Genomic DNA, 27687 nt, shown 5'->3' on the forward strand with positions numbered 1-27687 from the left:
TCCCTTCCTTTCATTTCTCACTCTGTCTCCCTCCCATTCATTTCTCACTCTGTCTCCCTTCCTTTCATTTCTCACTGTCTCCATCCCTTTCATTTCTCACTCTGTCTCCCTTTCATTTCTCACTCTGTCTCCCTCCCTTTCATTTCTCATTGTCTCCCTTTCATTTCTCACTCTGTCTCCCTTTCATTTCTCACTCTGTCTCCCTCCCTTTCATTTCTCACTCTGTCTCCCTTCCTTTCATTTCTCACTCTGTCTCCCTCCCTTTCATTTCTCACTCTGTCTCCCTTTCATTTCTCACTCTGTCTCCCTCCCTTTCATTTCTCATTGTCTCCCTTTCATTTCTCACTCTGTCTCCTTCCCTTTCATTTCTCACTCCGTCTCCCTCCCTTTCATTTCTCACTCTTTCTCTCTCCCTTTCATTTCTCACTCTGTCTCCCTCCCTTTCATTTCTCACTCTGTCTCCCTTCCTTTTCATTTCTCACTCCGTCTCCCTTCCTTTCATTTCTCACTGTGTTTCCTTTCCTTTCATTTCTCACTCTGTCTCCCTTTCATTTCTCACTCCGTCTCCCTTTCATTTCTCACTCTGTTTCCCTCCCTTTCATTTCTCACTCTGTTTCCCTCCCTCTGCCTGTCAGTTTCTGTGCCTGTGCCTGTGAGTTCTAGTTGTGGGAATTTTTTTTTTTCAGCTTTTGTTTTGTATTAATTTCAGAGCAGGGTCTGGACCACTTAGAGCAACTCTTTTCTTGAATGGAAACTTAAGATTGGTTTCATGACTTTTTTTGATTACTTTATTTTCAGTATGACCCCCAGTACGTTTACATTTATCCTCAAGATTTAGGACTGAAGGTCAAAGTGACTTCTAATTTTAGGGATGACAAGCATATAATCCTATGACGGTAGATACTGTGTATGGATTTGTATGTGTGCTTTACAAGCGTGAAATTAAAAGAAGGCAGCGGCTCAGTAATCAGTCTGGAAAAGACACATTAATGAAACTCACACAGCATACAGATTTTTTTTTTTTTTTTTTTTTAAAGTTTGATAGATCCATTGTTGCTGAAATACTTGGTTGTGTGAAGGGGAGGGGGAGGGAGCAGGAGGGGGGCGGGGGGGGGCATACAAAGCTGTAAGCAGTAAGCTGAGGGGTGCAGTACAGAAATGTTTTATTGCTGTTCAGTATATGAGATGAGGGATAGGGGCAGGAAAAATAATGGTGAAAACAGTACTTTTCTGTAGCACTTTCAAACCGCTCATAAAATGCTTATTTGTTCCGCAAGAAAGGAAAAATATTTATGTAAGTCTTTTTCTCCAAATGAAAAGACTCCTATTTGTAGATCCAATAACTGCTTCCTTTTTATGTATGATTTTCGCCAGCACCAGCTTTGCACTTTTCTGCTTTCTTGTAGTTGGTGTTTGTATTCAGACCCTCATGCATGGTACAGTGATGATGTCGGTGTTGGTGGTGTGTGTGTGATTATTGGGAGCACCACACTGGTCTGTTTCCCTCCCTCTTTCTCTCTCTCTCTTCTCTCTCTCTCTCTCTCTCTGTGGAACACAATTTTGTCTCCTCTATTGTGGATGAGCTCAACAAAGTTAAAAAACAAAACAACTCCCCCCCCCCACCCTCCCCCCGAATATTGTGTCTGATTTCAGTGTGAACAGTGTTTGGAAGTGTGTGTGTGTGTGTGTTATGGGTGACCTGTGTATAATGACTGTGTATGAGAAAACAGGACTCTGTTAGGTTTATTGTTATGACAATGAAGTTGTTATCAAGAGTTCTCCAGTTCTACTAGGTGGGGTGCGGTGAACTGAAAGGAGGCTTTGTGTGCCTAGTTCTACATGTTTGTGGTTGTTAACATGTTACAGAACAGAATAACATGCGAGGCTCCTTGCTTTGGCAATTGAAGAGATTATTCTTCCTTTTGTGTGATGTAATGATAGTGCGTTGATAATGTTTTGCATAGCAGAAATAACATCCTGGGGTGTTGAATAAGGCTTTCTGAGATGATTAGTATTTGTGCGCTTGCTTTAACAGAAAAAATTTAAGGTTACATATGCTGGAAGAAAAGTAATTACATCTGTGCTTCTCCAGAAATATTTTGTCTCCTCCCTTGTAGATTAAGCACAATTCATAGATTGCTGGGAAGGAGTGTGAGAGTCTGCACAGTTTTAATGTAGCTATATGTTTACAGTTCTTTAAATGTTTCCAGTGACATGTGATTTTATTCATGCATTATTGAAAATGAATGTGTGAGGTTGTGTGAGGTAAAGTTTAAATATTACAGTACATTTACAATGGTTAAAATGTTTCCAGTGACATATATCCTGTTTCTTGACGTAAAAAAAAAAATAAATAAATAAATAAATCTTACACAATGAACATTTTAGACAGTGCAATGTAGCTGTTTAATAAAACTGTGGCAGAAGTAAACCCTGACAAATGTATCAGTGTTGTCTGTCATACAGAGTTCCTTGGGGGGGGGGGGGGGTTGTTTTTGTTTTTCATGCTGTTATTATTGTCTGTTCTGTTGTCGGTTAAATGTGTTTGTGTTCTATTTTTTACACTGCAATAATTGAATTTATAAAAAATTTAAATAAAATAAAAAGTAAACCCTGACACGTTTTACCACACCCATGCCAATCCTCAGAGCTGGAGCTGGAGAGCTCTGACGACTCTGCGGGTGAGGAGGAGGGGGAGGGGGGCCAGGCGACGACGACGACCTCATGGGAGGACATGAGCAAGCTGGACCCGAACCTGCTGCTGTACAAGGCGGCCGAGGCCCGCAACCTACCCGTCATGTCTGAGGCACTGGCCAACGGGGCTGACCCCAACTGGGTCAACCCTGACGACGACCTCAAGACCCCCATCATGAAGGCTGTGGAGACCGTGAGTGCCGCTTGGGTGATAAGTGTGGGTGTTGGAAGTGTCATCATAAGACTGTAGGACCGCACATGATAGTGTCATCAGAATACTGGATGAGTACACATGATGATAGTGTCATCATCAGAACACTGTATGAGTGCACATTGGTAGTGTCATCATCAGAACACTGGATGAGTACACATGTTGATAGTGTCATCATCAGAACACTGGATGAGTACACATGTTGATAGTGTCATCATCAGAACACTGGATGAGTGCACATGTTGATAGTGTCATCATCAGAACACTGCATGAGTACACATGTTGATAGTGTCATCATCAGAACACTGCATGAGTACACATGTTGATAGTGTCATCATCAGAACACTGGAACACTGGATGAGTACACATGTTGATAGTGTCATCATCAGAACACTGTATGAGTGCACATGTTGGTAGTGTCATCATCAGAACACTGGATGAGTGCACATCGGTAGTGTCATCATCAAAACACTGGATGAGTACACATGTTGACAGTGTCATCATCAGAACACTGGATGAGTGCACATTGGTAGTGTCATCATCAGAACACTGGATGAGTACACATGTTGATAGTGTCATCATCAGAACACTGGATGAGTACACATGTTGATAGTGTCATCATCAGAACACTGGATGAGTGCACATGTTGGTAGTGTCATCATCAGAACACTGGATGAGTGCACATGTTGGTAGTGTCATCATCAGAACTCTGGATGAGTGCATATATTGGTAGTGTCATCATCAGAACACTGGATGAGTGCACATTGGTAATGTCATCATCAGAACACTATGAGTGCACATTGGTAGTGTCATCATCAGAACACTGGATGAGTGCACATTGGTAGTGTCATCATCAGAACACTGTAAGAGTGTACATTGGTAGTGTCATCATCAGAACACTGAATGAGTGTACATTGATAGTGTCATCATCAGAACACTGGATGAGTGTACATGTTTATAGTGTCATCATCAGAACACTGGATGAGTGCACATGTTTATAGTGTCATCATCAGAACACTGGATGAGTGTACATTTATAGTGTCATCATCAGAACACTGGATGAGTGCACATGTTTATAGTGTCATCATCAGAACACTGTATGAGTGCACATTGGTAGTGTCATTATCAGAACACTGGATGAGTGCACATTGGTAGTGTCATCATCAGAACACTGGATGAGTGTACATATTGGTAGTGTTATCATCAGAACACTGGATGAGTGTACATGTTTATAGTGTCATCATCAGAACACTGGATGAGTGCACATATTGTTAGTGTCATCATCAGAACACTGGATGAGTGCACATTGGTAGTGTCATCATCAGAACACTGGATGAGTGCACATTGGTAGTGTCATCATCAGAACACTGGATGAGTGCACATTGGTAGTGTCATCATCAGAACACTGGATGAGTGCACATGTTGACAGTGTCATCATCAGAACACTGGATGAGTGCACATGTTGGTAGTGTCATCATCAGAACACTGGATGAGTGCACATTGGTAATGTCATCATCAGAACACTGGATGAGTGCACATATTGGTAGTGTCATCATCAGAACAGTGGATGAGTGCACATTGATAGTGTCATCATCAGAACACTGGATGAGTGCACATTGGTAGTGTCATCATCAGAACAGTGGATGAGTGCACATTGGTAGTGTCATCATCAGAACACTGGATGAGTACACATTGGTAGTGACATCATCAGAACAGTGATGTCGTAATAATTGGGGGTGGTGGCCTTAATTATGATAGCATGTCCGCCAAGAACGTGAGAGAATTAGAGCACACAGGTTTGAATCTCTCACTGGCCAGTATTCCCCCTCCCACCACCCCTTTCCACAAGACCTTGAGTGGTGGTCTGGACACTAGTTGTTTGGAGGAGATGGTAAACTGAGGTCCCATGTGCAGCATGCACTCGGTGCATGTTAAAGAACCCACAATAACAAATGCACTTGCAAAATTAGAAAACAAAACAAAAACATGTAACCTTAATCAAAGTGGCAATCATTATTACCACAATCACGTTGAATGTAAAAAGTTCTGGGATGTTTGTAAAACATTGAAGCAGTAATGATTGAAGTGAAAAGCAGTGCATGCATAAACATGAGGGTGGATTTTGCAGTGCAGGAGGAGGAATTTTGTTTAATGTCCTGTCACACATGCTGGTGATTGTAGACACCTGAAAGTATTAATGTTGGCATTTGAATGTCATGGTTTAAAGGGTAGGAGAGGAGGAGGGAATGATTGGTGAGTTGTGGGGGAAATTAGGTAGATGGAGGGTGGAAACAAGCAGTTCACTCTTCTTCTTCTTCTTCTGTGTTCACTCGTACGCACATGAATGGGCTTTTACGTGTATGACCATTTTTACCCCGCCATGTAGGCAGTCATACTCCGTTTTCGGGGGTGTGCATGCTGGGTATGTTCTTGCTTCCATAACCCACCGAGCGCTGACATGGATTACAGGATCTTTAACGTGCGTATTTAATCTTCTGCTTGCATATACACACGAAGGGGGTTCAGGCACTAGCAGGTCTGCACATATGTTGACCAGGGAGATCGTAAAAATCTCCACCCTTTACCCACCAGGTGCTGTCACCGTGATTCGAACCCGGGACCCTCAGATTGACAGTCCAGCACTTTAACCACTCGGCTATTGCGCCCATCAAGCAGTTCACTCAAAACCAGTATTGCACAATGTGATAAATGTTTAGCACTATAAAAAAACAGCTCAGTTGTGTGCACTTCTTAAACATCTTTTCTAACGTTTCGGGGGGAAAAAGAAGTTAACTGTCATGGCTGAGTAATGTTGGTGGCTTTCAGGGGTCTCTGTCTGCCTGCGAGTTCCTGTTGTTGAACAACGCCAAGCTGGACAGGACAGACAAGAACGGGCGTACACCCCTGCACCACGCCACACTGCTGGGTCACACTGGGTGAGTGACCCATCATGTTGTTACAACAATAATGATCATTACCATAATCATTATAATGCATCTCTCAGGCAGGGAGCTTATTGCACACACAACAAAATGTTATGCCTACAGAAACATATATGCAACAAGTGTATCATATACAAACATGTTTGTGCACACAAACACACGCACAAACATACAAAGAAAATACCTGCACATGCACACACATGGTGAGCAGAAGCCCAAGGAGCTCATTAGTCAGTATGATGGTAGTCCGAATGTTTTGAGGGACTTTCTAAACTGAACTTGTAATCCAAGTGCGTTCTGTAGATACACTTGATATATTTACTCTACACTTCTTCTTCTCCCCTAACTCTGTGATGGGTCATCTGTGATGGCCTCACAGAATCTGTTTACCAAAATCCTCCAGGTCTGCTGGTTGTGTCTCAAAGCCTGGGTCTCCACATGTTTTCCTGTCCATTCTGCAATATTGTCAGTCCGTCAGGTTTTTCTGTCTCCCTCCCTCAAACAGTTCCTAGCAAGGCGATCAGATCTTGTGTGGCCATACCAGTATAGCTTTCTTTTCTTCAATGATGTCAGCAGATCTTCATAAGGTCCAGTGTGCTGCTAGATGGTTTGGCGCACTTATTCATTGTTGATGTGATCAGTGTGCCTGATGTTTGATATCTTGTGATAACACCAAATTTCCATGGCTTGAATTATTCTTTTCAAATCGCACTTGAAGGTCCATGTATCGCATGCATACATGTAGGTGGAGTATGCTAGGGAAGACAATAATCTGTTGTGGTGTTTCATTGAGGTGTTGCTGTCCTTACATACAGGTTTCAGCCTGGACAGTCTTTGCTACCCTTGAGAGGTTTGCTAATTGGCTGAGTCCTTTTGGGACTTTTTCTAAAGAAATTTATGCGGGTTTTTTTGTTTGTTTTTTTGTTTTTGTTTTTTGTTTTGTTTTTTTTACTATTCTTTGCTTCTCCTCATGTATGGATGATAAAGATCTGTTGCAATTTGAACAGTGTGATTTGTTGGCTGTGCTATGATTATCAACTGTTTCAGAGGCATGCCATGACAATAACTTGACACATCTCTTAATTTGTGTGTGTGTGCTGCATATCGTAGAGATTTATACAAAAGACCCTTTGTCTTGTGGTTTTGTTTTTCAAACTATTAGACGCATTTAGGTAGTATTGTTGGGTTAGTGCTTGCGAGTGTGTGCTGTATTTGAAATGAAAACAAAATATCTGTATAAATGTCAGTTTGTGCAAGGAAAAAAAGAGAACAGTTTCACACATACATCTTTTTTTGTTTTCAAATTCAAAAGTTGCAGGACATATTACTGGAGTTTGGCAGACAGCGTAGATCATAGTGGGTCTCTTCCCCAATGCTCAGTCTGTTATGATTGACATTCAGCATGCAACATTCAGTTCTATAATTTCTATAACAACAGGAAAGCAGCAAGCAGCCATTACCCACCTTGCATTACTGTGATGAAATCTGCTGTTTAATGGCAGCGGTGCTTTTGAACTGTAGGAGGATGGTGGGAGAATGTTGAAGAGGTTTTTCTGTCAGTAAAGTGTCTGTGAGGGTCTGGTTTCGAATCCCAATCTCGCCTTCCTCCCAAGTTTGATTGGAAAATGAAACTGGTCTTTTGGATGAGATGATAAAATGATGTCCCATGTACACCAGGCATTTGGCAATCAGAAAAGAACTGAATGGAAGTGTAATCCTCTGCCAAATTTCTGTAGAAGAAACCCATTCTGATAGGTACACAAATATATATATATATATATATATATATATATATATATATATATATATATATATATATATATATATATATATATATATGGCTGCACTCAAAGCCTAAGGGCATTAGGTTATACTGCTGTCAGGAATCTGGCAAGTAGATGTGGTGTAGCACATACGGATTTGTCAGAATGAAGTGATGTTTTCTTAAAAAAACTAAAACTGAAGCTGTGACGAAGCTGGTGCATTTGAACTGTACTTAGAATGGCAGTGAACATAGCAATGAGCTAATATCTTTTGTTTTTTAACAAGAGATGTAGCATATATCATTCCTCATGCTTTGATACCTCCTTGAAACTGAAATCTAAATGAAAGGGATGGGGTGAGCAGCTGTCGTTTCCTGAAAGGCCATGTTGAATATGTTGTCTGTGTTTTACAGTCAGGTCTGCCAGTTCTTGAAACGGAAGGCTGACCACACCATAAAGGACAACTTTGGACAGGTCAGTATCAGGTCACACAACTGTGTGCTGTCTCTCTTGAAGGCTGAGAATATCATATCTTTTAAGAAATGTCCTTTTCTTTTTTTTTTTCTTTTTGTGTGTGTGTGTGTCTTAAATAGAAATACACAAAAATAGACCACTTTGTACTTGTGTTACTGTGTGTACAGGTTTAGGGATGCAAGTCTCCAGGATTTAATATTTCATTGTCTTTTAATCAACAAAATTTTCTTTGGTTATTTTCTGGATTGTTGCAGTTGGCAGATTGTTTCATTACATTGCTGTTTTAAGACGGTGTGATCAAGTTTCTTGCCTATGATGAAAAGACAATTTTTGACTGACTGTACTGACTGCTCTAGGGCATGTTTATTGCAAGCCACTATAAAGGAGGCACCACAGTAAGCAGAATAAGCTATTGAACATTTGAGTCAGTGACATGGTTTATGACTCTTCATCCACCATCTTGATGGGAAGTGTTCAGCCTGCAGTGTCTACTTTTGTTTAGCACAAATGACTGGAGATTTTTTTTTTTTTTCTTTTTTTTTTGTTGTTGTTGTTGTTGTTGTTAAGAGTAACACAGGAACAGGTTACAACTTCTACAGATATAACCACAAAATTTCTATGGATAGTTAAAAAGTAAAATGCCCATCAATATGGGCTGCCTCAGATTTAATCGATTAATCTACATGCATGTGAATGACTGGTACGAAAGCGCTTTGATTTGTCTCTGCACAAGATTCAGCGCTATATAAATACCATTATTATTATTATTACTTTTTGGAACACAACTTTTGGATTGACAAATATTTTTTACAGCAAGACTTTAAAAACAGAACTATATTGATATTTCAACAGAATTATATATGTTTTTCAAGCTTGAAAAAAAGGTTTATAGCTCGACACTTCCTTTGAAGTTCTTTGGGTTGCATTTTCTGGATTAGGAACCTGGGCGGACACATTCTCCAGATTTTTATATCACACACACCAGTGACCACCGCATCCAGCTTAATATGAAAAAATGAGTTTGAGGACAAGAAAATCTCAACTACATTTAAATACAAATGTATGTTGATGATGATTGAACCAGTGTCTGACTCTTTGGGTTGAATGATGGTGTTGTGTGATTCAGGACCCCTTGACGATAGCTGTGGAGGCTGCCAATGCTGACATCGTCACTTTGTAAGTACTTGGGTGTTACTTTGTTGGTATTCATCAGTTGTGTAAGTTGCTGGCCTTCTTCTTCTTCTTCTTCTGCGTTCACTCATATGCACACGAGTGGGCTTTTACGTGTATGACCGTTTTTACCCCGCCATGTAGGCAGCCATACTCCGTTTTCGGGGATGTGCATGCTGGGTATGTTCTTGTTTCCATAACCCACCGAACGCTGACATGGATTACAGGATCTTTAACGTGCGTATTTGATCTTCTGCTCACATATACACACGAAGGGGGTTCAGGCACTAGCAGGTCTGCACATATGTTGACCTGGGAGATCGGAAAAATCTCCACCCTTTACCCACCAGGCGCTGTCACCGTGATTCGAACCCGGGACCCTCAGATTGACAGTCCAACGCTTTAACCACTCGGCTATTGCGTCCGTCGTGTTGCTGGCCGAGTCGGTGATGTGGTGGACTTCTGATCCAGTGTTCATCAGTGATCAGGTTTCTAGGCCCTGTTTCGGCATGGTGCTGTGTCCATGGGAAAGGCACTTTACTCCACTTTTCCTCACTCCACCCAGGTGTCAATGGGTTCCTGAATTGTCAGGGAAGGTTGATACGGCAGGAGAGGATTGTTGGTTTGAAAAATGTTGTCAGTATTATATTGTCACATGTTGTTGGTACTGTATTGTCGGTTGTGTACTGTTACTTGAAAAGAACTGTATTGTTGATATTTCAGTATCACATTACTTTTTTCCCCAATACTGTTGAGACTGATACCATTACTGATGATGTAAAGCTGTTTTTAGAACCTTCAAATCTTCTTGGTTGTTGCTTTTAGTTTGACATTAACATATGGACCTTCCTATAATGGTATCTGACATTCCAGCATGATCTGGAAGGAGTTTGTTCAGCATGTCACGGCTTGAGAGACCAACTGAATGCATGCAGACCAGAGTTACAACAACAACAAAAAAGAAAGAAGAAAAAAAAAGGGGGTGAGGGGGGGCTGGAGGACCACCTCTACTCACTGTATGTAATTGAAGAAGAGGATTGGGCCCTGCCTTCTAATGCTGAGCCCTGTGCACAGTGGAGGTTAATTCACTGCCCCGATGGCTGTAAAGGGCTATTGGGCCTTAAACCTTTCAACCAATAGTGTCACTGTGGATGCAGAAATGTGAAGATTAGTCAACACCACTTTCAAGACACACACAGGGCTAACACAGCAGAGCAGCAAGATGGACACAGCACATAATATAAAGTGAAGACAGTATGTGACCGTGATAACAGTACAAGTGTAAAATGTGTGATGGAGAGAACACTGGGAAACTGAGAATACTGGAAACAAAGTGTAGCAGGGACAGCAGAGCACACACAACATTTGTAGTATGAATACACCGAAAAGTATGGTAGTATGAAAACACCCAAAGTAAAGTTCCTCTGAATGGAAGGTTGTGAAAAAAAAGAGTATTTCTTCTGCAGGTTACGACTGTCCAGGTTAAATGAGGAGATGAGTGAGGGGGATGGCTACAACCCAGGTGAGTAAAACTCTGTTTTCTGCTTTTGGCATCCATCTGCTTACAGAAACACACACATACATACACTCACTAACAGAGAGTAACAAATCATTCATTATTTTCACCCTTTTTAGGTATAGATGAAGAAGACCTAGAGAACAGCCACAGAAAAAATGTGACGTGGGTGTATCTGAGTGGAAGACCACCACTCAGTCATGAAGAAATCAAGGCAGTTCAGACAATTTGATAGACCACAGCCAAATTATTACTTCTCCAAACAGAAAATGTCAGACAGCTAAACTTATGTGTATATTTTGGCAACAAAAAACATTTTTGGCAAATACTTTACATGGAAATGAGCTTTATCAGAGAGCTTTTCAGAATGAAATCAACTTCATCACCCACCAAATACATGTCACTGTTGTTACATAACCTGTCTTCTCTGGGAACAGAAAAACAATGGTCTGTTTGAGTATTATGACCAAGTCTGAAGTTTTGGGGAGAATAAATGTAACAAAGCATTTTTTTTTTGTTGTTGAAAACTTATTTACATATTTCTTTTTAAAGAAAATCATTTTCTGCTCTTTTCAGTGCCATCTCCCCAGTTCTGGCGAAAGCTCCAGTTCTGGTGAAAGCTTTATTATAGACTATTTCTAATCATACTTCTACACAATGTATTTACATTTGTATAAAAAAAAAAAAACCCAACAACTTCCCAACCACGATTGTAATCTCTCTGTACTCTGTTTTCTTATTCAGTGCATGTTAGTCATAATGAGAAAACTTATTATCATGTTTTGTCTTTTTACAAGAGCACAGACAATTTGGTTTCTAAGGCAAGAATATGATTTGGTTAATTTTTTTTTTTTTAACAGAAACAATTCCTAATCAGTCACACTTTGTGATAAATTATCTTAATATGTAGATTTGTTGTAAATCATATTCTCTGTCACCATCATGGTACTTTTTTTTTTTATCAGAATATTATTTCAAACAATATTTGAAGTTTGTTAATTGTAGATTTTCTTAACTATATCAGAACTAGACTCAAAGTGTAAGACCATTTTGTCAAACAGAGCTGATATTATATGTACTGGTAAATCTTTTGTTCAATTAAAAAAAATCTACACATTACACATTACCATTGGTGCTTTTTCAGTAGCATTTTTCATACACTTTGCAAAGCTTGATTCTATTCCCTTTGCGTGACAACGTCAAATTGTATATCATCATGAAATCTATCAGTTTCTTGTGCTTTCAGAAATATTCTTTGTGTTTTTCCAGGATCAGCCTCCAATACTTTCTGTACTTCTGCTTTTTTTGTTTTTGAAAGCAGAATTTACTGTCTTCCTGTCAACAAAACATTTATCAGTATCTATACAGCACAACATTATTTGAACAGTCCCACTTCTAGAGGAGAACTAGCCCTTTGTGTAATCAATGTTTTTCATACACTATGCAAATATACATGAGAAGGATTTTCACCTTCATGCACATCTGTGTAACTTGCTGAAGTCTAATGCATCACCATTTATAATGCTTTAACATAACTTGCAAAAATGTTCCCGTTGACCTCTTATTTAGATAAAGTTTGGAGCACAAAGCATGTCATTTATATTGAAACGTTCAAAGAACTGACCCAAACTAACAACATTTATATGTCTTATTCTCCCTCAACTGCTTCCATCATTTTAGGGAGGGTAGAGGGGTGTTTGTTATTCCTTGTACTGTTTCAGGCTTTATTGTATGCATTTCTTTGAGTGCTCATATTAACTTGCAGATGGAACATTACTTTCATGCACATACACACATACCCACACAGACATACACAGACATGGTCACCTGTCAGCACAGTGACCAGGGGGATGGGAGACACACACACACACACAATGACTAAAGAAACAAACCATGTTCCATCCTGCCAAAAATGACTACTGAAAATAGGGCCTGTTGTGACAGAGAACATGTTAGAGAGAATGTGTTTTACATCATTTCTTCTTCACCATGATCAGTATTGTTCACAGCACTGAACAAGTACATTGTTTCCATTCTTATGGCATTCTTAAAAAAATGGATCCATTTGACCATTTATTACTTCATAATTGTAATTTAAAAATAATCAAGAACTGACCAGCGCATTGGGTCGGTTTAGGTCAACAACCCTTTTGTTCTTGTTGTTTGAGTATATATCAGTGTGCACAATCTTATCCCTTTTTGAAACATAATTTGGGGTTGATAAAGTATATGTTTGAAACAGGACTTGTTTGAACAGAAAACATAAAGAAAACCTGATGTAAGTGGATGTTGTTTGGTTAGGGACAACAATGCATGTCTGTTTCAGCTTGATAAGCTAGTTATTGTTACAATGCTGATGAATCTTCAGAAATTGGTGATATTCTCCTGTGTTAATGAATCTTAAAAAATTGATGATATTCTCCTGTGTTTTTTTTTTTTTTCTTCTTTCCCCCAGGCGATGACACCTTCACCGACGTATTCAGAGATTTCTCCAACATGGCGTCCAATCACCCCGAAAAGCTCAAGAGAAAGTAGCTGCTGCAGACTGCTGACCCAGGGAGGGAGGATCGCATGTTGAGGAAGAAAAGCATGTGAAGCTTTTTGTATGTGCCAAATGTACGATACGATTGCCTTGCTCATCTCCGGTCTGAACGCCAGAATGCTCCATTGATGGTTCTGAATGTGTATTGGTTGTATGTATTGTCTCAGTGAGACTGGCATTTTGTCAACATTGTTTCAGTCAAAATGAGAGTGAAATATTGCTGTGAATGTCAGTTGAGAATTTGGTTCTAGAGGGATGGGGAGTCAAACTCACAGACAGAGCATTCTCACTTGCTTGGTTCAGAGAAACTGGCTTTAACAGAACAGTTATAGGGGTCCACCGTGTACACTCTGAACTGCTTGACCAGATTCACCATAGGAGTTGATGCTCACATATGGTCATTGTTTTAAATGCCAGTGGTCAAGCTGGACATGTTACTGTGTTGACCATCCTGTTTTTTTTAAATCTTATTTTGGAAATCACTTTCTTTATTAAAAAAAAAAAAAAAAAAAAAAAACCAACAACAACAACTCTTTCACCAGGAGCATTTAGGTCAGTTGTGGTGCAGCTTTACCTCATGAAGCAAGCAGACATTCATACCATTGTCAGTTATGAAATCAAAGTTTCCGTCACTCGTTGTCAAAAGATGTAGCATGGCGGAGGCTTCTGATTTCACCTTCCCAGTTTGCCTTTCTTTCCTGTGTCTGCTCCTTGTGGCTTTAAGTTGGTTATCTGGAGTGGCTTACAAAAATCTTAAATTCATAGAAACAGTGCAGAAATCATGCTTGTGAGCAAGCACTAGAAAAAACACAACACCTATGTCACGACATGATGCAGTATTGTGACATTCCTTGTCAAGAGAATAAGCAGTCATGACTCATGCATGGTGCAAAAAGAAAGAGAAAGAGATGAAGCACAGATTAGACATACCAACTTTCCTTGACTATGAAAAATTAAATGAAAGGTCAACAAAATCCGTATGTCAGTCAGCTCACATTGACGCTGTGAGATGTTGTGACATGCGCTCAGATATATTTGGAATGCACCAGAAAAGCATGAAATGCTGAAACGCGTTTATTTCTAGAGACATCGTCATACGAATGACCAGATTGGCACTTTTGTTTGGGGACATTGATATGGGCAAAGTGACACAACACAGGCTGTTTGAAGCAGTAGGATGTCCAGGCATGTCCCTTCCAGTATTTTGTTTAACACACTGCTGGCGTACCTTTTTAAATTCTTATCAAGATGTAAACTGTGCCACCATTCAGCATGTTGTAGTTGTCCATAATCAAGCACAACTCTTGTAAGTGATAGAGAAACCTATCTTTCAATTTTCATCAATGAATTCAAGATTAAACTTCAAACTTCTCCTTTTGTGCACTGTCATTGATCCCATATTAATTGCAGAATGTGTATTTTCACTTGCATGTGTGAATGTTTGTTTGAAATTTGTAAAATTAACATGTCAAGGATTTTGGGTGAGAGAAATTGATGTATATAAGTAATTTCTTGCCACATAGTTAATAATTTTCTTCAGGTGGCAGGTGTTCTTGTTGTTGGAAGATGTTGAACTCCTGAATAATATTAACTTGGAAGCAATACAGGTGACAGGTAATGCCTGTTAAAATATTAGTTCTGCTACATGTTCTCTGAAACAGATACAAGTGGTGATAACCAGGACAAATAAAAGGGAACCCTATGCATGGTACTTAATTTTATACAAAAGATAGCTGACAAATTTAATGTGATATTTGATGGTATATCATTTAAGCATGACAAGAGTTAGATGGCTTTTTTTTTTTTTCCTCCCTCTTTTTTTTTTTTTTTCTTTTCCCTCCCTCTTTTTTTTTTTTGGCACGTGCTTCTGTGAGTGTGTGTGGGGTGGGAGGGGTGTGAGGGTGGAGAGGAGTATTGATGGGGAGTGGGAAACGAAATGTAAAGTGCTTTGAACAGTGTTTCTGGAGAAATGCTCTGTATAAATGTCCATTATTATTATTATTTGTGAGAACGAGAACGTAGGTTTTTTGTTTTTTTTATGTTTTTTTTTATTGTTGTTTCTTAATATGATCCAGTGAGAAAAGTTCTGGAAGGAGACTGTCTTGTCGTCAGTCTGTCTGTCTAGTTTTGACACTTCACAACTCAAAAACCAGTAAAAAACAAACTATATATATATATATGCACTTCTTTCCTTGATACAAGGACATATTGAATGGCCCCTTGCACTTTGAATGAACTTTTAAGTAAAAGATAAATGTTATATTTTCCTCATACGACAGCACACAATTTCTGAGGAATAGCCACCAAAAACTTATTTTGATCAGGTGTGAACAAACCAAGGAGTGGTGTTGAGTGACATAGAAAATGTGATAGCTTGGTCAGATGTCAAGGTCATTTTGGGTGTGTGTTCATTTTTACACAAAAAATGTTCTTGAGCTACCTCACAAATGCAATTAGTGAATTACAGTGTGTTAAACATCCTGCTGTTGCCTGAATTTTCAAGTTGGATTTTAAATAAGTCAGCGTCACATGCCATGACCGGCTCATTCATTGTGATCATTACCAGTCGTGATTAGAAAAAAAGAAGAATTAAAGGAGAATAGAGTATTGATTTCTTAGAATTCATTCCATATCTTCTTACATGAAATTATTTCTGTACAAAACTGTAAAGAGAATGGCTAAGATCACCGTTTATGTCATGTATCATTATAGCATGACATGCCGCACAATTTAGCAATACAGCATCCCCCCCCCCCACCCCCACCCCACCCCCTCTCTGGGTTTATGGATGGTTTTGTGTCATAGTCTTTGAATGAAACACACCAGAATGGCTTGCCATCTTACTTGTGATTGGCTTCATTTGTTGAACATGTATGACATTTTTGATAGAAGGGCGCACTTATAAGTACATGCTTGGTATAAATAATGATTTATGTGTGTTTTTAACCTTGATTTTTAATGTGTACATTTTATCTTAAAACAACATGCGTTTGTCAGTGGAAAATGTACAACTGAAATGGGAAGAAATCAGATTTTTGGAAAGCTATTTGTGGACTGTAATACCATCCTAGTCTTTGTATCACAAGGATAGAAGTAACATTTTTTTGTTTGGCTTGTTTTCTCTCTTCTTTTTTTTTTTTTTTTTTTTTTTTTTTTTTTTTTTTGCTGTTGTTGGTTGTTTGTTTTTTTTTCCTTATGGATTTGTTTTGGTTTCTGAGTATTAATTCTGGCTTTATTGTTTTTTTCAGCTGCAGTATGAATTAGGCTTCTGCTTCTGCTCCCCCCCACCCCCCAGTCAGATATCAGTGTTATTATCTGATGACAGTTGTCTAAATTTATCACATTTCTGTCATGGTGTGGGACAAAGCAAAGCTGTGTTCAGAGCAAAGCACGAACATTCATAAAGCCACATGTTCTGCACTCTATGCAGGGACTGGGTACACAAGATGATAATGGATTTTTTTTAACAAAACTTTTAGGCATACACTTGTAGTCTCCAGCTGGTTAAGATATACACAGTGGTTTGAATTATTTAGTCTTCGTCTTATGGTTAAGTAGGCTGTAACTCCCACACTATCTTGTACTTATCAACAAGTGGCTTTTTACATGTGTGGTGTTTCATCGTGCTGTGTAGACAGCCATACTGACAGCCATTCTTGTTTTCAGTAGAGTGCATACTGGTCATGTTCAAGCGTTTGCATAACCACCAAACATCATCATGGTTTATTAGAAAACTAATTTCCTCTCTAAACGCATCAGGCACTGTTATTGGGATCAAACCCAGACCCTCAGACGCAAAGTCTGACACATTAACCACTCAATTATAGAGCTTTCAAATTATTAACTGACCTCTACGTTTCTATGAAAAGAAAAGAAAATATAAGATTTTTTCTGAAAATTGCAGTACTTACCAATGATAAAGCCAAAGAATGATCTTCACCAGCAGACATTAATTATTTCTGGAAGTGGCCCTCATCAAATGTTTTCTCAGTGAGAGAGATGTTCAAAATGATCTAGCAAACTGTTCCTTCTGTGAAATATGAATAGATAAAAAACGGAGGACCTTATTAAACATTAAACATGATTCGTAAGATCTGTATTGATAGATGGGCCATATGGTATTGGTTGATAATAAATAAATAAATGTGAGTAATAAACTGCAAATAAGGTAAAGTCAGTGTAAAGGTGGGCCATAGAATGTTGTCATAATAAGCTGGATTGTAAAGATAACCAATTCACTGTTGGTAAAGTCTGTGTAATAAAGATAATAGTGAAAATTAAGTAAACGCTGCATGGACTTCCATTTAGCTAACAGTGAGGTATCTGCTTTCACAAAGTATTTTAGAATAACTATCTGTAGTCTAGGTCAGCAACTCAAATCTTCACATTCATGCAGGTGATGTACTTGTGGTCGTATTCAGATTCCACACCTGGTGAGGCAGTTCCCAGACCCATTCTGGTGACATTTGATCCTTTAATCTTGGACCTGGCTTATTTCTAATGGATTATTAAAGATGGAAAAGGAATGGGAGATTACCACAGCTTCGTGATTTTGTACTTCATGTATGTGTGTAAATATGCTCAACAGATTACTGTTTCATCATTGGACAGCTTGTCTGATAACTTATCTAAGAGGGAATGGGAAAATCTTATAAACTTATCCGACAAGTTTGTGATAATGCTATGTCAAAACCTGAAACGCATGGTATTCCATTGGTTTTTTCCCTTCTGTCTCAGCTGGTCTGTTTTTAACCATATTTTTTGCCTCCCTGGGTTCCTTCGGTTTTGTTTTTCTTCTTTTTGATTATTTGTTACTTCAGCATTTCATTGAACTGACTCATGCATATTGAGATTTATGCATATTAATACATGTACATTGTGTGATTCATTTCACAGTCTGATTTTGCATTTTGTTTTTGCTGTGCTTCCTTTCTCTCTCATGCTTTGCGTGCAATTCAGATTTGGTATTTTGTCACTTGCAAGATGTTATGGTTCACTTTTCATTCTGTTTTTAACATGCTAATGCTGATGTATAGGACCGCATGCAAACAGTTCCACAGCACGTAAAGGTGTACACTTTGCATTGTCATTCTTGTTCCATTTGAGTTTACTTGCTTTTTGTGTTCCACTGTTTCCGTTCAGAAATGGGTTTTCCAAAGACTTGATTCATCCGTGCATTTTGTTGAGTGAGGAGAAGTATTGATGTGACTTTTTAACAGTGAGTGTGCACAGAAAGAAACGAGTGTGTGAGTGGTGGCCAAGAGATCAGCCTTGTAATGAAAATAATATGCCATGAGGTGAGCGCATACTGTGCGGGTGATAAGAATGCCACTGTGATACAGGACTATTTCAATACTACCTGAAAGAGTGAATGGAAAAGTCCGTTTATTTTCACTCATGATTGACCGCGAGTATAAGATTTTCCTGTGTGTAGCTGGTAGTGATGAATCCAGTTTGACATGGATTCTTTCTGCACACGTTATACATAATAAAACCAATTGTTGCCATACCTGAAGACTTATACAACACTGAGAAATCTCTTTTCACCTTCTTGGCCATTTTTTAAAACTGACTTTACACCTGTTGAAGAAGGAAACTAGCTTTTAGGTTGAAAGTTCTAAGAATTATTACTAAAAAAGAGATGTATGACCTCAGCAACGTTTGGAATTTACTGTGACTTTTGTATTATTTCTCTGTACCAATTAATATAATCCAAGTGTCTTCGCATGGTACCATAGTTTTTCATTTGAGTATCATGCGTTTTAAATTGGTATGATTCGCTCATGTTGTCTCTCATACAACTCCTTGACTGTGTGCTCTTTACCTCTGTAAAGTGGTCGGTAATTTTCCTGTAATTTATTCATGGAATATGTTCATTCTGTTCATACAGTGCAAGTCATTTTCGTCCACAACTGATGCTCATTACCACTATAAAGGGGCAGGTAATTCCCCCTAATTTATTCATGGAATGTTATTTTTATTCAATACAGTGTAAGCGATTTTCGTCCACAGCTGAGGAAACAAGGTATCATATGCACTGTACTTAAAGACAGATTTGCCCATCTGTAACTTGTCAGTTCTGGTTTCATAGCGCTGTACACTTGCTTTCTGTTGTATTTAGCAGATGCTCCAAAGTCTTTGAAACTGTTAGAGAAAACTTGTTCCACTTAACTTTTTCAGTTTTAAGGAAAATGTGTTAGTGTATGCTTTACTTGGTTTTCCAGTGTACAATTCTCTCCATTTTGTGGGATTATATTCTGTGCTGTAAGCTGTGTATTTTGTGCCTTGTAAGGCTGCTGCTTTTGCACCTATGTACATAAAGCATTCAAACACTAGGTGTAATGTGCACAGCCAAACCCTTTTGGTGATGCTAGTCTTTTGGTGCTTCTTGTAGCTTCACATAGACCAATATGACAACAAATAGTATACTTGTACATGTATGTATCGTCACTGGCTGTAACATTTTTGTTCATGAATGAAAATCCAGAGTAAATAATTGTAGTGAGATGAACTGATATGTATTTGTAGAAGAAATCTTGTGATAAATAACTCTCCCTTTGTCTCTCTCTTCTCCCCCCCCCCCTTCCTCCCCCCACCCCCTCTCTCTCTTTTGCTGATACACAAAGGGGTGGTGCTTTCTGTTATCTTTTGTACAGTTCTTTTAAATGGAATAAAAGCAAAGGAAAAAAGCTGAGCAGTTAACGAGACGAAATCAATGCTGATAAAGTTTCCTTGTTAACATGTTTGTAAGTTAGAACCTTTTGGATTTGTAATTCAGAACCAATAAAATGAAAACATGCTTCCATGTTCACTATTATACTGAGCAGCAAGAAAAGATGCTCAGCAGTTGTTTGTTGATGTGACCAATCATTGCCATCAATGACCGCATTGACTGTTATGTAAATTTTACAATAAATATTGGCTGATAACTGTATCTGGTGGACTGGAGTGTTGTGGTGGGGTTTGTGAGTGTTGGGGGGGGGGGGGAGGGAGTGAGGGAGGCGTGATGGTTTTTAACTCTGAGAAGAATACATCATAACATAAAGTCCTGCGATTCTTAGCACATTCATTCTTTACCAGATTCTCTTTCATCTGGAAATGTTATTGACAATAATGTGCAAACAGCCTTTTCCAGAATGAATTCTACAATGTGCTTGTACTTGTTTATGATGATGCTGTAGTCGTTATTTTGTTTTGTTTTTTGTTGTTGCTTTTTTGTTAAAAGAATCTGACAGTTGAAATCTTTTTCATTGTTACAGAGAACAGCCCATTTTTTCTTGTCTCATTCGAATTAGGTTTTTCTTCCAGGGGCCATTTCCCTTCCACACCCTCCACTTCTTTTTCACTTTCACTCCTTGGTTATAGTTGGATTGGGGGTGGAACTGTGGGATGGAGCAGACAGATGGTTAGAAATACTGAAGCTTTTATTATGTGTGTGTGTGTTAATCTGCTAAGTTTTCCATACTGCTCATCCTCATTCTCCCCTAGAGAAACACACACGGTTCATTCTATCCTGAGAACAATTTCTTGCAGCCCTGCAATCAGTATAGATCATCTCTTTTTTTCTGGTCTCTATGTTTACAGCTGTCAACAAGGAAAATGCACTTATCTATGAGGTTTTCAACCGATGAACTTGGGAAGGTGTAGGGTGGATATTTACATCTGCATTTTTTTTCAAATATATAAATCTATGTAATTTTTTTTATGTTCATGATGTGCAAGCTCTTGGCTGATTATTTTTATGGCTTGCACTGTTGTGTGAAGTCATGCCAGTAGGAAGGCCTTATCTGTACTTGTGCACCGAGTATGATGCCTTCAGTTAATGCTGACAAAGTTTACCACACTGGGTGGAAACACAGACAACCAAAACAAAGAGTTATCACATAACTCACTTTGGTAACATGTGAATCCGTAACAAAATGAAACTCAACTTTTTTACAATTCCACAATTATTCTTCTTCCCAGAAAAAAAGCATATTACACATTTTAAAACCCAAAAACATTTACACCTATTCCATTTTCATGGAGTCATCATACACTTGAAACAAAAGATTAAAGAATCAGAAATAATTAAAACTTCAAATCTGAAACAGAATGTTGATGGAAACTGAGAACAGGAACTCGGCAACAAGAAACACTCTCACAGGAATATATCCAACTTATACAAAAGAAACTCACAGGAATATATCCAACAACACAGGTATCGCACAAAAAGGGGAAACGCAACAACAAAAAAAACCCGAGAATCAGAACAAGCTGAACAAGGAGCCCCCCGATGTCTCTCCTTTTCCCCCTCCACCCTCCCCCCCACCACCAAAAGAGAAGGAGAAAGCCGAACCGTTACCACTGTCCGCCGAGCTGGCCCCAAAGTTGAAGGAGAACGCCGGCTCCGGCTCCTTGTTGCTGGAGCCACCGCCAAACATGGACAGCAGGCTCAGACCTCCGCCAGACTCCCCAGTGTCCATGGCCTCAAAGCTGAAGAATGAACCGCCCCGCTCTTCCTCTCTGCTGCGTGGGGGCATGGGAGCTGCTGTGCCTGGTGGGGGACAAGCGATGGGTGACGTCACGTCCTTGAAGAGAGGAACCCCTGATGGTTCTTTGGGGACTGTAAGCAAACCCAGTTTCTAGCCAGGACACTGTTTTATTGATATGATGCTTGGAAACAAACACTGACAAGGGCAGATTTGAGACCAATAAAAAGACAAAATACATATGCAAGAAACACAATGTGATTTTATTTATGAAGGCTTATTTTTCCACAACACAGTCTCCTTTGTAATACAAGCAAAAGAAATGAAGGAATGCCAAGAAATGTGCTACCTTTAGGAGCACCAATTCTTTTTCATTCGTGGGCTGCAACTCTGACGTTCACTCATTTGTACAAGAGTGGGCTTTTACGTGTATGACTGTTTTTACCCTGCCGTGTAGGCAGCCATACTCCATTTTGGGGAGGGGGGGGTGCACGCTGGGTACATTCTTGTTTCCATTACGCACCAAACACTGACATGGATTACAATCTTTAACATGTGTATTTGATCTTCTGCTTGCGTATACACATGAAGGGGGTTCAGACACAAGCAGGTCTGCACATATATTGACCTGGGAGATCGGAAAAATCTCCACCCTTTACCCACCAGGCGCCTTTACTGAGATTCGAACCCTGGACCCTCAGACACTTTAACCACTCAGCTATTGCGCCCATCAGGAGTGCTAATAATAGGCACGTATAATACCTATGGGACAGCTGACTTACGAGAAGTGTTTTTACCTGTACAATGTTGAGTAGTACCCGAGTGTGAGCTAACGAAGAGCAGTGTGCTAATGACAGACGTGAGGGAGAGTTGACATCAGTATGCTGATGACAGACATACTATACATGAGGCAGAGCTGACATCAGTATGCCGATGACAAACATACTTGGAATACCTGAGGGAGAGTTGACATAAGTATGCTAATGACAGACAAACATACTATTCCCAGACAAACATAATATACCTGAGAGAGTTGATTTCAGTATGCTAATTACAGACAAACATACTATATCTGAGGGAGAGCTGACATCAGTATGCTAATGACAGACAAACTATATCTGAGGGAGAGTTGACATCAGTATGCTAATGAAAGACATACTATACCTGAGGGAGAGTTGACATCAGTATGCTAATGACAGACATGCTATACCTGAGGGAGAGTTGACATCAGTATGCTAATGACAGACATGCTATACCTGAGGGAGAGTTGACATCAGTATGCTAATGACAGACATGCTATACCTGAGGGAGAGTTGACATCAGTATGCTAATGACAAACATACTATACCTGAGGGAGAGTTGACATCAGTATGCTAATGACAGACAACATACTATACCTGAGGGAGAGTTGACATCAGTATGCTAATGACAAACATACTATACCTGAGGGAGAGCTGACATCAGTATGCTAATGACAGACATGCTATACCTGAGGGAGAGTTGACATCAGTATGCTAATGACAGACAAACATACTATACCTGAGGGAGAGCTGACATCAGTATGCTAATGACAGACATACTATACCTGAGGGAGAGTTGACATCAGTATGCTAATGACAGACATGCTATATCTGAGGGAGAGTTGACATCAGTATGCTAATGACAGACAAACATACTATACCTGAGGGAGAGTTGACATCAGTATGCTAATGACAGACAAACATACTATACCTGAGGGAGAGTTGACATCAGTATGCTAATGACAGACATGCTATACCTGAGGGAGAGTTGACATCAGTATGCTAATGACAGACAAACATACTATACCTGAGGGAGAGTTGACATCAGTATGCTAATGACAGACATGCTATACCTGAGGGAGAGTTGACATCAGTATGCTGATGACAGACATGCTATAACTGAGGGAGAGTTGACATCAGTATGCTAATGACAGACATGCTATACCTGAGGGAGAGTTGACATCAGTATGCTGATGACAGACATGCTACCTGAGGAACATATATACCTAAGGCCCCTGTCATCGTATTGCTGAATGAAAAAGATACCATGGGCAGAGTTTGCACTCTCTAAGTATGTATATGACAGACATATATACATGTCTCAGGTGACATGACGTAGTATGCTATGTCAGACATCTACATGGTGAGGGAGCATTGGATGTACAGTATGCAATGGACAGAACATGTCATATACCTGAGGGAGAGCTGACAACCCAGTTGAGATGGACTGGCAGAGGTAGTGCTGTAGGGGGTGTAACCATTTGCTATTAAAAAACAAACATTACTATTGCCTATGAGTACTTGACATTCAATATGCTATTGATACGTCATGCCTCAAACTTGCAGTCTGTGTTGCATCAGTTTTAATAAACTAGCATCTTATACCTATGTGAGTTGCACAGTCCCATATCTGTTATGCATGTCCAACGATGTAGTTACACTAGGATGGTTGACATGCTGTATGCTGAAATCGAAATAGCATGCTATATGGGGTGGACATCAGTATGCTAATGACAGACAAACATACTATACCTGAGGGAGAGTTGACATCAGTATGCTAATGACAGACATGCTATACCTGAGGGAGAGTTGACATCAGTATGCTGATGACAGACATGCTATACCTGAGGGAGAGTTGACATCAGTATGCTAATGACAGACATGCTATACCTGAGGGAGAGTTGACATCAGTATGCTAATGACAGACATGCTATACCTGAGGGAGAGTTGACATCAGTATGCTAATGACAGACATGCTATACCTGAGGGAGAGTTGACATCAGTATGCTAATGACAGACATGCTATACCTGAGGGAGAGTTGACATCAGTATGCTGATGACAAACATACTTAGGAAAGGAGGAGGAGGGCAGAAAGATGCTCATCTGCAAATACAGATAGTCTGTGAGGGTCTGGGTTCAAATCCCGCTCTTGCCCTTTCTCCCAAATTTGACTGGAGAATCAAACTGAGTGTCTAGTCATTCAGGTGAGACGATAAACCAAGGCCCCATGTGCAGCGTGCACTTGGTGCACTGAAAAAGAACCCATGGGAACAAGAGTGTTGTCCTCTGGCATAAATATGTAGAAATCCACTCTGACTGGTACACAAATATATATGCATGTACTCAAGGCCTGACAAAGCACGTTAGGTAATGCTGCTGGTCAGGCATCTGACTGGATGTGGTGTGGCATATATGGATTTGTACGAATGCAATGACGCCTCCTTGAGAAACAAACTGAAATAAACATACGATACCTGAGGGAGAGCTGACAAACGCCATGTTGAAGATGGAGCTGGCAGAGGTAGTGCTGTCAGGTGGGTGGTCAACCATTTTGTCCTGATTTAAAAAAACAAAAATTAACATTGCTTCTAATCTTAACTACCTTGCATTCACAATATCCTCATTGCATTACGTCCTGCCTCAAAACTTTGCAGTCTGTGTTGCACAGATTTTTCATAAATACTAGCATCTTATCCCATGTGCAGTCCTTTCCACACATCACGTCCAATATTCTGTTCTGCATGTTTTCCAACTGATGTAGTGTAGCACATACGGATTGGTCTGCATGCTTTGTTGCCTCCTTGAAATCGAAAGTAGCATGCTCGTTTTGTGCTGCGGAGAACCCCCAATATCCCAGCATTCTGTACGACTCACCAGACCCTGGAGACTACAGCAATCCATCATGCTTCATTACACTCTTCACAATCACGTTTTGTCCGATTCAGTCACTTCACATTTTCCATTTCTTTCTGTGTAAATCAATGACAAACCCCTGTACTGCTCAACAGCTTCACACATAATGCACAGTACCTGTTGTTTCACTCAGAATAAACTCATTCTGTGTATTTCATCTTTCACTCAGAAAAAAAAAATCAATCTGTGTATTTTATTTTACCCAGTTCATGTTCTCACCTTTCTGACCTGCTAAAACCTATCTGATGTCTCACACTCGTCTTTCTCTTTTTGGACATGAGGTAGCATGACAAAGAATGAAATAGTGTATGTACATACACACATTTCAAAGCATATCTTACCCTTTTTAATCTGCTCAAACACCTCCATTATCCTACAGTTTGTCCCACCTGATTCCAATTCCACTTTGTGCAGAGTCTCTCACATTTTTGGCTTTCCTGTTTAGCTACAACTGTCTAGCAAAAGTAGAACAATTTTTGTCTTTTATAATCTGAAAACATTACTGTCATATGTTGATAAAAGGCAAACTCAGGAAACCACCCTAATGTTTTAATTAAAATTTATATTCTCTCAAAGAGACACACACACACACACACACGCACACATCCAAACATGTGCACACACACACACACACACACACATCCAAACATGCGCGCGCACACACACACACATACACACACACACACACACACATCCAAACATGGGCACACATACACACACGTGCACACACACACACATTTGTCAAGAGAGGTTGAGATGAAAAAGAAAGACCACTTACACCACCAAGGAAGAGGTGTCGCTGTTCAAAGTTGAAGCTGTCCCCTGAATCTTCATTGAGTTCCAGGAGTTTCTGCTTGTGCTTGTCCAGGTTGAAAGGGCTGAAGGCATTACTCTGCAGTTGGGACTCAGTCCCCTCAGACATATGGGGAGTGCCAAATGGCTGAGATGAACCTGCGATGGAGGATTAGAAATTAGACAAAGAAAAAGCTATCGTAATCAGTGATTACTGTTCGCTTTGTAATGAAGACATTTTGCGATCTCTGTTGAACATTTTGTGGAGTTTTTTGGTTGCTGACTGTATGTGCAGAGAGAGCAAGAAAAAATTCTTTATCTGCTGACTGTATGTGCAGATGTAGATGTAAATGTTTTATTCATATAGGCCATAGCCCCTTAGAAGGGGGTACACATGGAATTGACATTAAGTTACATAAGCACTGCATTGTTTAAATGCCCTATGTAAATATAAAGCTTAATGTTGTACAATAGTTTCGTTCGTAGACAACAATAACAAAATGAGTTTGAATAAACAAGGCAATAAAATTTGAGTGGAATTAATCGTTCTCTAATATTTCTCCATGCTGGACAACTAAGCACAAAATGGACCTCATCTTCAGTTGATTCTTTGCATAATGGGCATAACAAATTACAAATGTTTGACTGCCTATAACGATACACTATATGTGCAGAGAGAGCAAGAAAAAAATTCTTTATTTTTCATCCAGTCCCTGCCCCAAATAGAATCTATGCTGCATGCAGAGAGAGAGAAGAGACTCAGTGTGTGTGTGTGTGTGTGTGTGTGTGTGTGTGTGTGTGTGTGTGTGTGTGTTTCATGTCAAATGGCAACCTGCCTTTCATTCAATGAAAACAAAATCAACAGTTCATGTGAGTTTCAGTTTCAGTAGCTCAAGGAGGCGTCACTGCGTTCGGACAAATCCATATACGCTACACCACATCTGCCAAGCAGATGCCTGACCAGCAGCGTAACCCAACGCACTTAGTTCATGTGAGAAGAATAACAGCAGAACAACCAGAAACAAAGGAGGAGATAGAGAAGACAGGACTCAAGAGAAAAGAAAAGTGAGAATGAAGACAAGCGGACAGAAAAAAAAACAAAAGAAATAATTCATTTCTAGTGAACAAATCAAAATAAGAAACAAATGCAACTCATAGTGAACAATCATTAAAGAAAACACACACACTCAGTTTGGTTGGATTTGCCTGCCCTTTGTTTGTTGAATCTGTAAACATATGATTCTGATATATATTGATTCACACAGAAAACACACACACACACACACACACACACACACACACACACACACACACACTACCTCTGCTCTCAGAATCAAAGTCCATCTCTTCATCTTGATAAATTGCACTGGCAGATTCCTTTTGCGTTCCTTCATGCTT

At 39.6% G+C, this 27687-nt stretch overlaps 2 protein-coding genes across 5 annotated transcripts in view; one reads left to right on the forward strand and one right to left on the reverse strand.

Moving 5' to 3' along the window:
- The window catches only part of LOC143287659 (arf-GAP with coiled-coil, ANK repeat and PH domain-containing protein 2-like), a 108444-nt gene extending 93262 nt beyond the window's left edge, over positions 1-15182 (forward strand). For all 4 annotated transcript variants that reach the window (XM_076595813.1, XM_076595814.1, XM_076595816.1 and 1 more), the window contains 6 exons: positions 2649-2887; positions 5732-5841; positions 8024-8084; positions 9211-9260; positions 10721-10776; positions 13226-15182. In XM_076595813.1, the coding sequence (XP_076451928.1) occupies positions 2649-2887; positions 5732-5841; positions 8024-8084; positions 9211-9260; positions 10721-10776; positions 13226-13305 (596 nt within the window). In that variant the 3' untranslated portion in view covers positions 13306-15182. The remainder of the gene's footprint in view (positions 1-2648; positions 2888-5731; positions 5842-8023; positions 8085-9210; positions 9261-10720; positions 10777-13225) is intronic.
- Positions 15183-17686: 2504 nt separating this feature from the next.
- Positions 17687-27687, reverse strand: part of LOC143287219 (uncharacterized) — a 30757-nt gene continuing 20756 nt past the window's right edge. The window contains exons 13-17 of the mRNA XM_076595165.1: positions 27609-27687; positions 26276-26448; positions 25059-25140; positions 21624-21917; positions 17687-17742 (exon numbers count right to left, since the gene is read on the reverse strand). The exon at positions 27609-27687 is cut by the window's right edge and continues 23 nt beyond it. Of these exons, the coding sequence (XP_076451280.1) occupies positions 17687-17742; positions 21624-21917; positions 25059-25140; positions 26276-26448; positions 27609-27687 (684 nt within the window). The remainder of the gene's footprint in view (positions 17743-21623; positions 21918-25058; positions 25141-26275; positions 26449-27608) is intronic.

This window comes from Babylonia areolata, chromosome 11 (genome assembly GCF_041734735.1).
Source record: "Babylonia areolata isolate BAREFJ2019XMU chromosome 11, ASM4173473v1, whole genome shotgun sequence".
NCBI classification, from domain to species: Eukaryota; Metazoa; Mollusca; class Gastropoda; order Neogastropoda; family Buccinidae; genus Babylonia; species Babylonia areolata.